This window comes from Scomber scombrus, chromosome 18 (genome assembly GCF_963691925.1).
Source record: "Scomber scombrus chromosome 18, fScoSco1.1, whole genome shotgun sequence".
Taxonomy (NCBI): domain Eukaryota; kingdom Metazoa; phylum Chordata; class Actinopteri; order Scombriformes; family Scombridae; genus Scomber; species Scomber scombrus.
In genome coordinates, this window is record NC_084987.1 from 25,028,611 (window position 1) to 25,045,884 (window position 17,274).

Genomic DNA, 17,274 nt, shown 5'->3' on the forward strand with positions numbered 1-17,274 from the left:
AGGTGCTGGCCCTGCATTCAGTAAGAAGTTGGCTTTGCACCATACTGTCTGCTCATCACTGTTGGCTATCCAACCTATGACTACTGTCATCAGCAAGCCTGACAATGTATGTGTTGTTTTTCTGTCTTATGTGATAGTAAAGTGAGTAGTGAGTAGTAGTAAACAGGGTTTGGGCCTGTAATGGAACAAATCAGCCACTTTGAAGACAGTGAAGGGCACCTGTCACCATTTTCTGACATTTTCTGGACCAAAAGTTCAGAAAACTAATCAAGTAAATAACTGACCTACTAATCAATAATGACAATAATTGTTACCCATTACTTAACGGTAACAACGATCATGTTAATTTGAGATCAAATTGATTTGGAATGAAACATGAAAATCACCATGCTACGTAATTTCCAATGATCAGAAGCAATAATCACAGTATCCAACTGGATAACTTTGTAATAAAGTAAAAGACACATTTGTAAAAGACTCAAAAACTGATTTACATTTACCATCTATAGGCATTTATTCAACACTTAAAACCTGGATTGATGAAATCAAATATGCAATAATTAAATCTTACGCAGTTAAGTCAACAGTACCTCCAAATATATTAATAATGTAAAAATATGAGAGAAAAAAAAGCACTGGCATGAAAACAATATCATTGAGTTGTATCAAGGTGACGACAATTTCACAGTAGCAGCATAATGTAAAACAATGGTAGTTAAAATTGCAGTGGGAATGTGCACACTGGTGTGTGATTGAAACAAGTTTAAGTCCGTATAAGAGAACACATGATGTGAACACAAGTACCCAAAAAAAAAGTTCATCATTATTTTGTTATTAATAATCAGAGTTTGTAAATGAACATATGAAACCAGGACAAGGAGTTTTTTGTGCAGCAAATGAGCAAAAAATAGCACAATGTCAACAGGCACATCCAAAAATATGTTCCTATTATTTTACATATTTTGTCATGACACCTTTTCACTGATTTCATTTAAAAATCCACATAAACAGACCCCGCCCCTTAAAAGCCTTTTTTTTTCAATCATGATCAGTTTTCAGTTTCAAAACAAAAGCATCAACATTCTGTATGCCAGAGTCATTAGTTAAATAATAACCTGATTCAACCTGATTTTAAGAAAGCAGAAGGCACCTTAAAATGCTGTCATAGGCTTGAGAGCTCCTCACTACTAAATGGGATTATTCTAGTGATGCAGAGTTACTTATATGTTAGTTAAAATGATGTTGAAACCGTCAGTATGCAATGGTTCCTTTGGTTGTGCCCATGATTGAGGACACAACATGTAACAATGACAGTATAATATATAGTATAATAATAAAAAATATCTAAAACCATCAGCAGCAAATAAAACTAAACATTTAAAAATGTGTAATTATCACTTAAAGCTTGTTATGTGTTATGTCAGCCAAGTCCTGAACTACCAATCATTCTATTGACCCATCTCTGGTTTTAAAGTTGCACTAGGTCCCTTGTAATATAGGTTGCCAGCACTGAATGGCAGGCAGAGGTTAACACTTTTAAAATGTGAAGACTAGATTACTCTAAAAGAGGTCAGTCAGTAAGAAAGGGTCAAGAAAATAACAGCTTTTATCTTGAACTCCTGTAGTCTGCTGTTTGGTCAGTTGTTACTTTCTGTTAACAGTAAGCTCTTTAAAGTACATGACAAAGCAAAGATACAGTAGGTGCTATTTTTGAAGATGGGATGCGTTACTCTGTTCCTGTCTTATCAGGAACATGTCACATTATTAGACTTAACTGTTAAAAAAATCTGATGATGCATTTCTTCATTTTGCCTCCTCTCCTGCAGCTGTATTACATGTACTGTGTTAAATGAATGCAAACTGAACATTTGCGGCCCTGCTGGAGCTACTTCAAATTTAAATGTTTTTATGTGTGAGCATCATTAAGGATTTTCTTGTGAAACAGCCACAGGAAACGCAGTTTGTTAGTGAGGTAAGTGCACAACTAATGTAGGCCTATAAAACAAGCTATGAGCATTCACTGCATTATATGACAGCATCATCAGTTTCTCTTTTAGTGCAATTTGTGCAAACTAGCAAACTTCAAACACAATATTAAAGGTTTTACTATGCCTTCCAGTTGTATGGAAAACCACTTATGTCGTAGGATCATGGTTGCTCACAGCATGACCTGACATGTGGATGTGGATCGTGGATCACCAGGAATGGGTGAAAAGGTTTATCCATTGGTAAATGATTCTCGCTCTGTGTGGCTCACTCAGTGTGATCAGGAATCTGCGTAGTGTGCCTTTTAATACGGCATCTGTATGTACAAGTAAAGTCTGCTTTAGTCAGATAATCTCAAACTCATTTCACAAATAAAATAATAATATTCCTCGCATGGAACACACCCACGTCTTGCTTATTCATCGTCAGTAGTGAGGGGTCAGTGGTCAGTGTGTGGGCTGGGTCATAGAGAGCAGAAGTGTCTGTGGATGGGGAAAGCAGCCAGTCCAGCCAGTGCTATACCCAGACTGTCTCCTACACTTGCAGCAGCCATGGCAAACTCCCTCTGTCTGTCTTCAGTCTGTGGGAGGAAACAGAGCCGTTAGCATCAACACACACTGGACACTTTATTGTGGACTGAGAAACAACATACAGTGGGGCTGTGTGGGGTAAAGAAATGTATCCCAATCATTTTGTTAATAGATATCTATTTGAATGTGAGACAGTTCTCCTGACCTCCTTGCTGATGAAGTAGAAGGTGTTGACATACGCAGCTCCACCCAGCAGACCCTCATATAGGATTATGGCAAACACCAGCCAGGCGCTGGGCAGGAACAGGTAACCCACTGCGAACAGAAGCAGCACTGCATTCACCACCTGTTGAGAGGAGAGGAGAGGAAGATGGGAAAATCAGAGAATCTTTTTTAGGTCAAAGTTTTTGTAAGACACAAGCTAACTGCAGTGGGAAACAGATGATGCAACAGTCACAAGTTGAACCCAAACAACAGAAATGTGGCGAGCTGACAAAGCTGCTGACTCGCTGATAAGTCACCTGACATAACCAAGCTTTGTGGCAACGTTTGCAATACTGACCTGGTTATTTCAAGTGTATTTTTTCCTGCTCTTTGCTGGTTTTCATTGAGCCTATTACTATTTTTGAATCAAAGTTCTGTAAGGCAGAACTGGATATTTGACAATGGACACTTTGATAACTGTTAATGGTTTCTTTATTAACAGCTTGGATTGTACAGTTGGTGATGAAGCTGTGTGTGCAGCTCTATAGAAACAGAATGAAGTAATACAATATGGAAATCAGCCTACTAACTGAAAAGAAACTTGTAACATACACAAATAACCTACATTCAACAGCAATATAACCACTGTAGAATCAATACATATCAATCAAATAAATATTCAAATTAATTTACACCAAACCTGAAAACAGCTACATAAAACTGCTTCAATACAAATTTAAATACAAACCACTAACCACCAATACTGTTAAAGCAGGTTGAATTTACATTAAGGTATAAATAGTGACACCTGGTGGGTTTAACTGTTTATGGCAGCTTAGTGTCAATGATGCAGCATACAGTCCGTGACACTAAAACAGTGAGCTGTAGTATAACTGCACAATACAAACAAAGTTATTAATAAAATGAGGTACCAATGCGCATGAACAAGGTACTAAATCATTTCTGATGTGCATCATGAAATAATGTCCATAAATCTGATTAGAAATCACAGAAAAAGACATATACTTCCAGGACTTGCCTTCATGTTTTAAAGTTTTTCTTCCACATTAAAGTGATCCAATGGTAACTGTCAATGTACATAGATGTACAGGAACTGCTAAATGCTAATTCATTGTCATTTTAATTATGTCAATCTGCAAACATGTAAACAAATAAAGGGGGGGGGGGGGGATAATAATAATAATAATAATAATAATAACTTCGATTTATATAGCGCCTTTCAAGATACCCAAGGTCGCTTGACAGGTAATCAATTAGCCAGCCAATAGGTGGTGTGATGTCAATAATGTAAACTTGATCAGGGTGCTTGTACAACCTTACAGAAGAAGACATTTTTGTTGCATGATCTACACCTTAACTCAGTCACCACATGCAGGAACTAAAGGAGTATCCAACTAAAAATGTTGGCTGTGACCATTTTTCAAAAAGTACTTAAAAATAAGTAATCTATTTCTCACCTGTAGCAGAGACAGTACCCACACTCTCCTGATCTTCACACAGCACAGCGAGGACCGAGACACCAGCACACCCACTTGATACAGCGTCTGATACCTGAGCACATGTACAGATAATAACCAGACTGAAGTCAACGTCCTCAAACTCTAAATCAAGTGAATACCTTCAGAATAACATTCCAGTGAGGATAACTGACCAGCGATACTGCGCTGCGTGGGACAGGAAAAACGTTGGGAAATACAGGAGTTCCATCTGGAAAAAGGAAACGTCTGTGTTATTCTGGGCTCAACTTATATCACAAATCCCTGATTGAATCACTTGTAAAGAGTATAAACGGTGCAGTAAGGTGAATGTGATGCTAGAGGGCACTAGAGAACTTACCAAGCCCTGGTTGATGAAGTACTCAGCAAAATAGACCAGTCCCAGAGGACCCACAAACTTCAGCAAGCCCTGCTCACAGGAAGCAAGAGGAAGAACAGTGTAACTTTACACACAGCAATAAAAATACTCAAGTATGAAGTTCAGTGAAGAGTACACTCACTTTGATGACATGCAGTTTCTCTGTGAAGGTGAGAGGTCCAGTACTGTGGGCTGCTGTTAGATTGATGAGGGGGTAGAGAGAAAATGACCCTTCATTCACAGAAACAGTGTGGCACAGTCGACAAGGAAGTGACAAATGGACACTAAATTTACACTTTTTGTCTTGTTATGAATAAATACACTTAACTCATCAGCCTGAATCGCATCTGTTAAGCATTTAAAAAACTGCGTCAATTTTTGACCCAGGAGGACAAAAGTTGTACAGTTATGTGATGGATCTATTTATTGATGGACAACAGTTCAGCCAAGAGTCTTTGGGCAGCATCTCCAGCTATATCACACATTGCCAGGCACAGTCAGTGAACACAGGTTTTCGTCTCTCTACAGGCACAGACCTGCTAACTTTACTAACAAGAGACTACTGGAAGCTGCAATAATTCAAGCACATATCACATCCTAAAACCACAATTGTTACACTTATGTACAGATTAAGCAACGTTAGAGGTGTTGGTGGGTGTCGTTTTTACACTCCCTCACTTCAATATCTTCTATAAGAGATTGTACCATACCATTTCATGGGTCTACATTTGAGCAGTCAGCAATCTCTGTGAAAGCCACAACTCAGTGCCATGATCCTACAATGACATGATGAGTTGCAGTTCTATCAGACCATCTATAAATTAAAAGTCTGCTAAAAGCTTCTCAGCTCTGTAAGCACTGACTCTACATTATATGTGATGTGCTATTGTGTGTAGCTTTGTATTTTCTGTGTCCTTTGTGTTTTGTGCTTTATACTGCTTGTTATTGTGCTGTTATGTTTTAATATTAACCTACTGAAGGGACTGCAGATGAAAACTAGCTATAAAATTAGCTCTAAGCTAACTCTAGCACAGTACATCAAATGGTAACATTTATTTTTAACACTGTGAATGTTTCCAATAAACAAATTAGTACGACTGCTACTTTAAGCAGAGCCGTGCTAGCTGTTTCTGCCCTGCGTCCAGTCTTTGTGCAAAGCTAGGCTAACCAGGTCCTAAGTCTAGCTCCATACTTAACAAGACATGAAAACTATCAACATTCTCATCTCGCTCCTATATAAGGCAAATGCATGTATCTTCCATATTTTCTCCTAAATATGGAAACTCCTAAGCTGACTTATATGAATATTAACTAACTTAGTACAAGACTTAAAACAGGCAAAAATTCTCCTTTTTGAAAAACTCCAAACTGTATTTGTACAAGGTTGTCTGTGTTCAGGTGGACTGTTGGTTGGAAAAGTCATTTAAAACGGTTGGGTTTTGTATGTTGTCTCTAACTCCTTTTAACTGTTGTTCCCAGCTCAGAATGAATGTTCATATTATTCATTTTCTGCCTCTGCCCACTCTTTAGTTGTATGTATACACAGTTACTGTATATGCAGTGCGCACGAGCATCTTGATGTATTTATGTGCATGTATTTGTGTATATATACATACAGTATGTATGTATAAAATTTGACACTTTGTCACATTCCTGGCATTAATATCATATAGTATTCAAAAGAAATTTGGACATTAACAAGGGCTGCATGCGAGACTAGCATGTTTTGTTTTTGATAACTTATCAGGTGCAGATACCAAAGCTGGGTATCAGTTTAACTGCTTAACATCCAACTAATGATATCTATTTCCCCATAAAAATCCTCCCACATACAGATTCCTTTATCGATACCAAGACAGACATTTAATATCTGAATGACACGCACTGTCCACAAACAAGAGATAAAACTATTCAGGCCACTGACTTTATGTGACCTCTCCTTTTACCGTATTTACACAAACTGTTAAGATTGAGGTCTAATGTATTGACTTTTTAGTTAAATTTCGAATTGAATATATAGAAGAAGAATCACCTGAAAAACTGAAAAGTTACAATTAAAACCTTTTCTCTCTCCTATTTCAATGGAACAAGTAAAACATGCTTTTAATTAGCATTTGATCAGATAACAGATGTGCTTTGACGCCTTCCAAATGAATGTATTGCACAACTGCTCTTCTAATAAAACTCTGCTGTTAGATTAGCCGACTCACCGAGCTACAAAACAGTATGGTCAGCTTTTACTGAGCTTTTACTGATTATTCTATTTTTTAACATCAACGTACGTTCCACTGAGTTTGTACCTCGGGTTGATTTGTCCTGCTCATCTTCATCCGATCCATCCATCAGCTGCTGTCTGTCCTCTGAGTCCACAGCTGCATGTTCTGTCTCGCTGTTTTTCCACTGAGGTAATGAAGGCGGAGGATCCAGCAGGACAAAATAGCTGGTGGAGGATGGTAAGAAGACGTATTGGTATAAGCAAAGGAATAAGAGAGAGTAAAAACATTTTCACTGATATTATATTCATGTACAGTAAAGAATGAATGAGCAAAGAAAAAAAGACGAGTGAGGGGAAGGTGTAAGAACTAAAAGCTACGTACAGACTATCAGTATCACACACAATTAGGTTTCATTAGTTATTATACAATTACAAAGCCTATAAAGAGTAGATGATGTGGTAACTTCTCTTGCTGAGAATGTGTTGGACACTTTTTGAATTTATGCAAATGTTACAATGTGAAAAATGATAAGTTATAATGTTAAATCACTGTCTGCTTTAGAACCTATGCAAATATCACTGCAGCCAAAGACTTATCATTAGACAGCTTTCAGTAAATGCTTTTTCATTTGGATCCATGACAACCTACTTTAAAAATACTCACAGCTCACTATATTAAAGTGCCAAGTCTCAGCTTGAATTTGAGTTGATTAACATCAAAATAGAAAGAAGTGTATGGAAGATATAACCCGTTTAGAAATAGCAACAAAGGACTATATACCCTTTTCAAGTTCTTATGTTTCTTTGCTGCCTACAGCATTTTCTTATCTTTGCTCTTCTTCACTTACCTAATTAACATAAGACACGGGACCACCAGCATGATGAGGAGTGTAATTTGGGGTGACAGGCCAGCTTGGGTGAGGCTTGAGTATAGGAGGGCTCCTGCAACACCGGCGCCACCAGTACCTGAGCCCCAGCCCGCCAGTACATCCCTGAGGCAGATGGAGAACAAATGTTATCAATATTCATATCTTTATAAGATATTTCATAGTGTATGTAATGACCCATACATTACAAAAACATCAGAACCTGAGAGACAGATACACATTTACATTATATGTGTCTAATACGGCCTTACACCTGACTTCAGTTGGAAGGCTGGCATTAAAAATGAAATTGAATCTTGCTTAAGACAGATTGAATTTGTGGTCATGTTATCGTCACATGGCACTGTGGTTGAATGGAGGGATTGTTTTGTGGTGTGTTTAATGAAGCTCTAACATTAAAGATTTCATATTCAAGTGACAAAAACCACTGCTCATCACCACAGAATAGAAATCTACACACCAGATTAAAAAGTTAAGAATAATAAAAATAAAAACACTCTTTGTCGGTGGTTGGCTAAATCGTAATTTTTAAAATAATATGTAATTATTGTGAGATATAACGTCAAGACTATGAAACAAGTGAAAAGTTTTGACTTAATATCTTAAAATATTTGAAATGAAAAACGAGTATTTTAAATTAGATCTATTTTTTCCTTGTCAGGCAGAAATGAACTTCCATACACTGCATCACTAAACAACAAAAAAAGCCTAGAAGAAGAACGTGTTAATTGTCAAATGTAATGCAGAGTGTTTGCAATGTGTAATTAACAGACTATAATATGTAAGTTTTATACGTTTTGAAATGACTTATTATATATTATATAAAGTATGGTATTCTTCTCTACTGCTGGAGCCCTTTTCTACACACAGACTACCTTACACTTTACTGTAGGTACAGAAATTCAACTTGGATCTTGTCAGCTGATCTCATGTGAATTAAAGAGTGACTGCAAAAAAATGTAATTGAGAAACTTAAGTGTTTACCTGCTGAAGTAGACAGTGAGTGACAGGAAGGACAATTCTCCCAGCCCAGAACCGATACTGGCAAAGATCACTCCTACAAACACAGTGGTAGAGAGATAATCTGAGTGAAAGAAGTGCCTTTAAAATGTTAATGCTGTACAGAGAAGAACTAATCACAGGATGACACACGCTGATCATTTTGTTTGACAAGGAACAAGAAACACACTGTGTGAATAAGACCTCAGTATCACTTAGCAGGGCATATCATTTATATCATTCACAAAGATAACCATTTACTTATTGGTGATTTTAATACAAATGTCAACAATACAATTGAATAAGCCTTTCTCATCATTAATAGCACATTTAGTCTGACTGTGTATGTATTCGAAAAACATGAAGTCGCATCAGCACATCATCCACCCTCTACTGTTTGCTTTTAACTAAGCATTTTCAGTCTGTATCTAGCAGAGCCATAGAAGTGACCTGGTGATCTGCTTTGCTCTGTGAATGGACTCCAGTGTCACATCATCATTTTAAAAACAACAAAGGGCATTTTGTGCAGTCATTAGTCTGTCTGCTCACTTGAGACTAGTTTGTCTGGTGTGACCCGACCTCAAGGCTGGATTAGCAGCTTAACTGCACCAGGACCATAAACCCATCAGGGATAGACTTACTTTATTCTATTCATTTATTTATCAGATAAAACTCTTATTAATTAACATCATTCTGATAATAATGTGTCAGATTTAGCTAAATGGTTAAAAAAAAAAGGTAGATTTAACTTAAAGGTTCACTATGTCGCAATCGGTCTGTGGTAATTTGATTAACTGAAAATGTTTTTGTTAGTGCTGTGTGCACCACTGAAGCAAAATATAAACTGGGCCTTAAAGGATAAGTTCACATTTTTTCATGTGTATCTTAACATTTACATACTGTTAAGAGTCAAATTTGACCCATTTTTACATTTGAGAGCTGTAAAAACACCCTTTACACATTTCTTTCAACTGGACTTTTCATAATGTGACCCACAGTATACCAAAAATGAAAATAAATAGCATCATTTTTTAAATTTTTGAGTAGCTGTTACACTTTTTTAGTTCTGCAAATGTACAAATTTGGCCTGTGTTTATGATTAAAAAAAATTAACATACAAACGTATTCTATCAAATATTCTCCTGGACCATAAAGTAGTGATTGTGAATGTCTTTTTTCAATCAAACAAAAGGATTAAACCAACATGTATTAATGACTGATGGTGAATGTTTGAATGTAGACTGGTGCAGAGACTAATTATGAGTCAGAATATGAAAAGTATGTAAGGGTTAAAACAATACTCACATGCCCATGTGTCAAAGTCACAATTCTATTTTTGAGTAAAAATCCGTTTCAATGGATTGAAATGTGTTCAATGGGCATGTCATATTGTTTTAAGACAGACTAGAATTAAATGAGAATGTATCCTTTAAGGTGACACCATCATGTTACCCCAAATGAAATTATAACACATACATTACACAGAGTGGGAGCCATAGGGTTGTAAATGGGCAGCTATAGCTCATTTTTGCCCTGGAGTTACATAGCGGGTTATGGGGTTAAAAAAGACTTGCGTTAAAACATGAGCTTGAACTTAATCTTAAGGTCATCGATTAGTCTTAGCATGGTGATAAATATCTCTATTTCTATTACTAAGCCACATTTCTTTGAAATGACTGCAGCTGCACACAATGAGATAAGAAGACAGGAAGTGAAACCGAGGCAATTTGATACCGTATCTAAACCCCTGCTTCACAATTTTCCACCACCGATCGTGATTAAATCTAGAGAGAAAATCGATATTAGCAAAAAAAATTAAAAAATCATTACCCAAAATGCTCATCCACACAGCTGAGGAGAAAGACACGAGGAGGAAACTTGTTGCTGCCATGGCGACGCAGAACAACACTCGGACACTAGAGTGAAAAGTAAGAATAATGCAGGACAATTTCTTTGGGTGCAATAATCACGTTCAATCAAGTTTTTATATGCACAATATTCCTTTTCCTCTTTTCATGAGTCAGCCATTGTCAGACACCTGATCATAATGCAGCCAATCACCATAATGATGTTGTATTGCTCACTAAGTGTTTGCTGCTGTTTCTGGTTTGAAAACCTCAAACAGTTGTCTCTCAACTAAAAGTAGAAGGTCATGTAAATGGTTACAGTCCCTATAAGTAACCTGATTTTGAACACTTAGTACACACTTCCTCACAGGAGAAATTGGTCTTAGATAAAGGGAACTGCTGTAAATCCTCAAATGATTTCAAATGATGGCTGAGGATTATTTGATCATGAACAAATAAATGCTGGTTAAAAAGTATTTAGAGAGGGTAACATTACCTGTGCTGTAATGGCAAATATGTCAGTAAGATACTGTCAGTGAAACTCAACACTTTGTTCACAGTAAAGCAAAACACAAGAAAACAAAGATATTATTGATACTGTGACAGGGAAATACCAGTGTTGAGTTTCACTGAAAATGAAAATGAAAATGACCTGAGAATACATTTTTCTATTTCACCACTGGCCCTTAAAGCAAATGTTGGTGAGCGGTGGTCAAAGCCAGAGGAATCAAGGTCCACAATGAATATTTTTATAAATAGAATGAGAGGTGATGGTCATTGTCTTACCCATAAGGCATTTTGTGGATTACAAAGGGAGCACACAGCTTGATGAGGAGTGTTGGGAGGATGTCGGCTAACAGCACAGCCTGAGGAGAAAACCATCAGAATCAGAGAAAGTTGATGTTGTCTTTAAATCAGTAGTGTTGCCTCAAGTGGTATGTTCAGTCTCTGCTGGATCCTAACTTACTTACTTTCTTCTGCCCATTAAAACAACAGCAACCAAAACATAACACAACATAAATATAGCCTCAGGCAATATACTTTTATCCTCTCAGGGGTAAGGGAATGCTTCTGTAGTTGCCAGCGGTTACAGGGAAATGTTATGCAAGTAGCGTAACTTATTAAGACACAAATGAAAATATGATTTGTTAAAAAAGATATATCCACATATTTGGTAATGAGAAAAACAAACATGAGAATTACAAATTGTTGTGATGCTGAGCTTTAGTACATTTATTGTCACCCAACAACTAATGAGCTACAAGTTAGCAGACTGCGGTATATACCTACCTGCCACCTTGAAAACCATAGATAAAATGAATGTATTGGTAAAAGCACTGGATATATAGTATAAATTGTTAGACAAAAGGATACAAGTAATGTGAAAAAACAATGTGAGCCAAAGTAATAGTAACGGACAAACATTGGAACTGGTTGGCTAATAGTAACGGACATACAGTGGAACTGGTTGGCTAATAGTAACGGACATACAGTGGAACTGGTTGGCTAATAGTAATGGACATACAGTGGAACTGGTTGGCTAATAGTAACGGACATACAGTTGAACTTGTTGGCTAATAGTAACGGGCAAACATTGGAACTGGTTGGCTAATAGTAATGGACATAAAGTCCAATTGGTTGGCTAATAGTAACGGACATACAGTGGAACTGGTTGGCTAATAGTAACGGACATACAGTGGAACTGGTTGGCTAATAGTAACGGACATACAGTGGAACTGGTTGGCAAATAGTAACGGACAAACATTGGAACTGGTTGGCTAATAGTAACGGACATACAGTGGAACTGGTTGGCTAATAGCAACGGACATACAGTGGAACTGGTTGGCTAATAGTAACGGACATACAGTGGAACTGGTTGGCTAATAGCAACGGACATACAGTGGAACTGGTTGGCTAATAGTAACGGACATACAGTTGAACTTGTTGGCTAATAGTAACGGGCAAACATTGGAACTGGTTGGCTAATAGTAATGGACATAAAGTCCAATTGGTTGGCTAATAGTAACGGACATACAGTGGAACTGGTTGGTTAATAGTAACGGACATACAGTGGAACTGGTTGGCTAATAGTAACGGACATACAGTGGAACTGGTTGGCAAATAGTAACGGACAAACATTGGAACTGGTTGGCAAATAGTAACGGACATACAGTGGAACTGGTTGGCTAATAGTAACGGACATACAGTGGAACTGGTTGGCTAATAGCAACGGACATACAGTGGAACTGGTTGTCTAATAGCAACGGACATACAGTGGAACTGGTTGGCTAATAGTAACGGACAAACAGTGGAACTGGTTAGCTAAAAGTAATGGTCAGTGAAAAGTTGAGATAGCTTGTTAAGAAATAAACAAATGGTTTAAAATTTCAGCTTCAAATGCAAATTTAACAAAATCGACCTAAATATTGAATTTGCAAAACATATATAATTACTATGACTTAACATCCATTTTAAGATCAATTGAAATAAAAAAGTTGGAATATGAGCAGTGGGCTCAATGAAGGGGTACTTGAGCTCATGTGATGTGTATATGGGGGTTTGGATGAGTGAGCGGCTGTATTGTTTGTATGTTGTGCTGTCATATTAACATTAATCTGAATGTCTGTTTTAACCCCTTATTTTTGTGGACTGGATGAGTTTCTCTCTAAAACTCACTTTGCTATATATATGTACAGTATATACACTACGAGTTAAAAGTTTGGACACACCGTCCCATTCATTTGAATGAAATAGTGTGTCCAAACTGTAGACCCCAATGTGTAATGAATCTCCATTTACCGCAGTAGATACAGGGTTGCAGTCATAGCGGCTACTGTTGCTGCTTTTCCCACCTTGAAAGTCCACACCAAATGCGATTGTTGAAGTCTAGAATTTTAAACAAGTAATAGGTAAAAATTAATCATTTGCTTTGTATCAATATAGTTTCATAGTTTTCAAATTCTTTATTGTTAAACATAAGAATACAATGTGCTTTCTTACAGGTTCTGTGGCGTTTTCTGACTGTTGTTTTTTAAGGATGTCATGAGCGGCGCTCAGCATTACCACATAAGCAAAGTTGTTGCACAATCCGAGGAACCTGAGGAGATAATCAGAGGGAGGGACAGTTAATACTGGGTGAGCAGAATCAGAGATATCAATAGCAGGAATCTAAGCCACAAGAATGAGAGGTTTTACTGAAAGAAAACACGTAGCGCAGCTAACTTTTTGTGGCTACTTGCATTTTCTCTCCTTATGTCCCTATATATTTCTTTAATATTATTACAACATTTAAAGTTAGTCAATGTAATTTTTGGGACTTTCCCATATATATATATATATATACAGTGGCGGCTGGCCAATAGAGGGCGATAGGGCGCCGTCCTTCCAAGTTTTTTTGATTTTTATTTTAAAAATGAAAAAATGAAAATGAACAATAATCACTTATTTTAAGTAAATTATGTGTTTAAATTCGCAACAACATATCATATATAAAATATAAATAATAATTTTCAGAGAAAAAAGCTCCCTGCTGAGCGGCTTACAAACTTTCCAATGCATCGATTTATGAGTAAAGACCCTATTTGTACTACTGTAGAAGTTTGATAACAATCCAGGCATTATTAGTGGGGTAATTTACGAGATACTCTGGTGGGTCCGTTAGCGCCTGTACTAAGCCATTCGGCTGATGGCTTTAACTCCACAAGTTGCGACAAAATGGGAAAAAAAGCGAAGCGGGTGTTTAGATAGACGTCATGGTGCATATGACGCTAGGTCGAAATTACGCCGAACCATCGCTTTAAGGTCGATAAAGATATCGCCCCAAGGCAAGTTTGCGGTGAGAGAGTGGGATTTCTGGTGACATTGCTGCTGTGATGTGATGTCTCTGCCACAAAGGGGCACTGCTGTAACAGTCAACAGCTTTGTGTGTAAAAATGTGTTTCCAATTGGTTCTAAACTTGTGTTTGTGCAATATTCTGTTTATGTTTTGTATAAGAATGCCTCAAGTTATTAATATTGGCATTAAATAATTACTATTTCACAGAGCACTGGTATCCAGCCATTTATGTTCAATTGTTTTGGGATGGTTATTGAAACTGAGTTAATAGGCTATATGCACAGCTCCACTACTTCCTGAACTCAATACAGCTCCTTTATTTTCCTATCTTACATTATTGGACAGACTGATTAATCCAGGTGTGTCTGACTGTTGTTGTTGTCACTAGTGAGGTCAGACACACCTGGATTAATCAGTTTGTCCAATAATGTAAAACAGGAAATAAATGAGCTATATTGAGTTCAGGAAGTAGTGGAGCTGTGCATAAAGTTCATAAAGCACAGCCCGCCGCCACTGTACATATATATATATATATATATATATATATATATATATATATATATATATATATATATATATATATATATATATATATATATATATATATATTTATAAAGCTGAATTCACCACCAACAAAATTCACTTTGCTGCTACAGCCTCACTTGGCCAGTATGACCACTGGCTAATGGTGGCTGGCTAACATTAGCTAACTTTAGATAGATTAATTACTGTGTCACTGAAATTACTGAGCCAGTCTAATGTAAACACTTGTGCTATTATTATGCTACCATATAGCATTTCAAATGATCCTGTAGTTGTTACTTCTGGCCACAGTTGTCTCTGTTAAGGAAAAAGTTACAAAGGCTCACGCTAACCCTTAAACAGGCAGGAGTGGAAAATGAGATTTAAAAAACATAATTTGATGTTACTAGTTATCTCATTTGAACCTAAAGTAAAACATTTCCACAAATATTTTTAATTTATTTTGGATTTTTTTGAGTTGTATCTCCCTATTAAGGTATAACAATGGCCATACTGGTAAATACAATTAAATGTTTTATTTAATAAAGAGAAGTGATACATTATTGCTTTCCCTTGCCATTAGTATCACACATACTAGTTTCTAAACTGATTGTATAATTTCTATCAAAGTATAAACCTACCACAAGCTTCAATTCTACCAATTCAAGGCACGTACAATTAAACAACCACCTTAACTAATCATGCCCCTAACAGGGTGTTAAAGAGTCTATCTCCTGGTGCACGTTGCCTGTTTAAGGATTAAGGTGAAAAAACCCAATTATTTTATTTACTTCTTTGCTGAAGTTGGTTGTCAGGGGTAACAAATAAACTTTCATTTCATATAAATGCAGCGACATGCTGTACTGCAACAATAAGGAAACACTATGAGGAAGCAGTGAGCTCCATTAGTATGAACTGTCGTTTCACTTCTTTCAACACTTCTCTCACTTCATGTCTAATACTGGGCTGTGCAATATGGACTGTGCAATATATAAAACAAATCTATACATTTGAGACAGTGCAATAAATGGTGTAGCAGGATTAGGCAGGGCAATAAGGGTTGTGCAATATTCCATTGCTGTTACTGTTGCTCTAATCATGTGTTTCTGATGCACTTAATTATGTGTGTGTGTGTGTGTGTGTGTGTGTGTGTGTGTGTGTGTGTGTGTGTGTGTGTGTGTGTGTGTGTGTGTGTGTGTATGTGTGGGCATTGTTTTTTTTAGAGGCTGAACTAGCAAATCTCGTTGTGCTGTTTTACTGCATAATGACAATAAAGTTGATTCTGATTGTGAGATGTGATATTTTATCTTTAATGAAGCTAAACAAAACATATGTATAGTCGGTTGTTTTAGAAAATATAAAACTTTCAACTTACCAAAAACCAATCCAGTTGCGCCAACGACCTGTGAATAACATAAACGAGAGCATTAGCGACTCTACTAAAAGTGTAGAACTGTATGTTATTATTAATGACAGACTCACCATGGCTGTCAGAGGGCTGAGGAGGATCCGCGTTGACGCTGGCTGTCCGCTCCATGTTTACAGACCCAACTAACAGTTAGCAGGCTAAATAAAAGAACTACAGGTTACCGTTTAAAACTACTGAAACACTGAGGAGACATCGTAGACTTTATGTTTACGCAGACGTATCCGGGAAAATTCACAGCATCTAACGTAAACAAGCTACGTTATATTTCTTCTGACTGCAGCTAATTTCTGTAAACTTCAACGACGTCACATGAAACGCAAGTGTTTCACATAAATAAATCCCAGTAGAAACAAAACCAAAACCCGGTCGGTTCCCGTACCGTTTTCAGGATAGTAGCTAAAAAATGTCATTTATAGGGAAAGTGCAGTGCTGTGATGTTAAAGACCTTTCTTTAAATGATCTGTGGCTTTGTGATTACTGGCTTATAGCCGAAGTCACTCACTGTTCCTACTTTTAGCAACACGTGCTTTTTGCGGTTATATTAACCCTTTATTTGTCATTTATTAGCAGGATATAAACACCTAATAATTCTTTTAACAGAATAATAATAACACACCATTAATATAAAAACGTGGCTGCGTTGTATTTAAGCTTTTAATAAATGCGTGATAACTGGTATTCATGAGTTTTGAACAGGTTTATAAACCCATTTTAAACTGTGAACGATCATGTATTTACATTTAAGGTGAATGAATGCTTTAAACTAATTGCTTATGTGTGTAAAACCACATACTCTTATCAAGCTTTCACGGTTTATACACCAGTAAAAGATACTTAAGATAGATACTTAGATACTTACAACTACTAGTGTATTAGAAACCATTTATTGAGTGTTTATATATTAATCATTATTCTCCCATAGGGGAGGTTGAAATAAAAGATTCT

General features: G+C 36.8%; 1 protein-coding gene across 1 annotated transcript; it reads right to left on the reverse strand.

Moving 5' to 3' along the window:
* Positions 1 to 486: 486 nt before the first annotated feature.
* Positions 487 to 16,631, reverse strand: cln3 (CLN3 lysosomal/endosomal transmembrane protein, battenin). The gene is made up of 15 exons (XM_062439102.1): positions 16,383 to 16,631; positions 16,276 to 16,303; positions 13,544 to 13,640; positions 13,343 to 13,429; positions 11,330 to 11,409; positions 10,527 to 10,612; positions 8,682 to 8,754; positions 7,659 to 7,802; positions 6,896 to 7,035; positions 4,738 to 4,790; positions 4,578 to 4,646; positions 4,393 to 4,448; positions 4,199 to 4,292; positions 2,722 to 2,862; positions 487 to 2,566 (listed from the first exon to the last, which is right to left on the reverse strand). Exons 1-15 carry the CDS (start codon positions 16,435 to 16,437, stop codon positions 2,450 to 2,452), a joined length of 1,320 nt encoding a protein of 439 aa, XP_062295086.1. The 5' UTR covers positions 16,438 to 16,631; the 3' UTR covers positions 487 to 2,449.
* Positions 16,632 to 17,274: the final 643 nt, after the last annotated feature.

Bases quoted from the DNA above. Each gene is read 5' to 3' on its own strand.
- cln3 (XM_062439102.1), bottom strand. From the start codon at position 16,437: ATGGAGCGGACAGCCAGCGTCAACGCGGATCCTCCTCAGCCCTCTGAC. The intron at 13,641-16,275 runs GTAAGTTGAAAG...TTATCTCCTCAG, and splicing joins CGCAACTGGATTGGTTTTTG to GTTCCTCGGATTGTGCAACA. The intron at 2,567-2,721 runs GTCAGGAGAACT...TTCCTCCCACAG, and splicing joins TCTACTTCATCAGCAAGGAG to ACTGAAGACAGACAGAGGGA.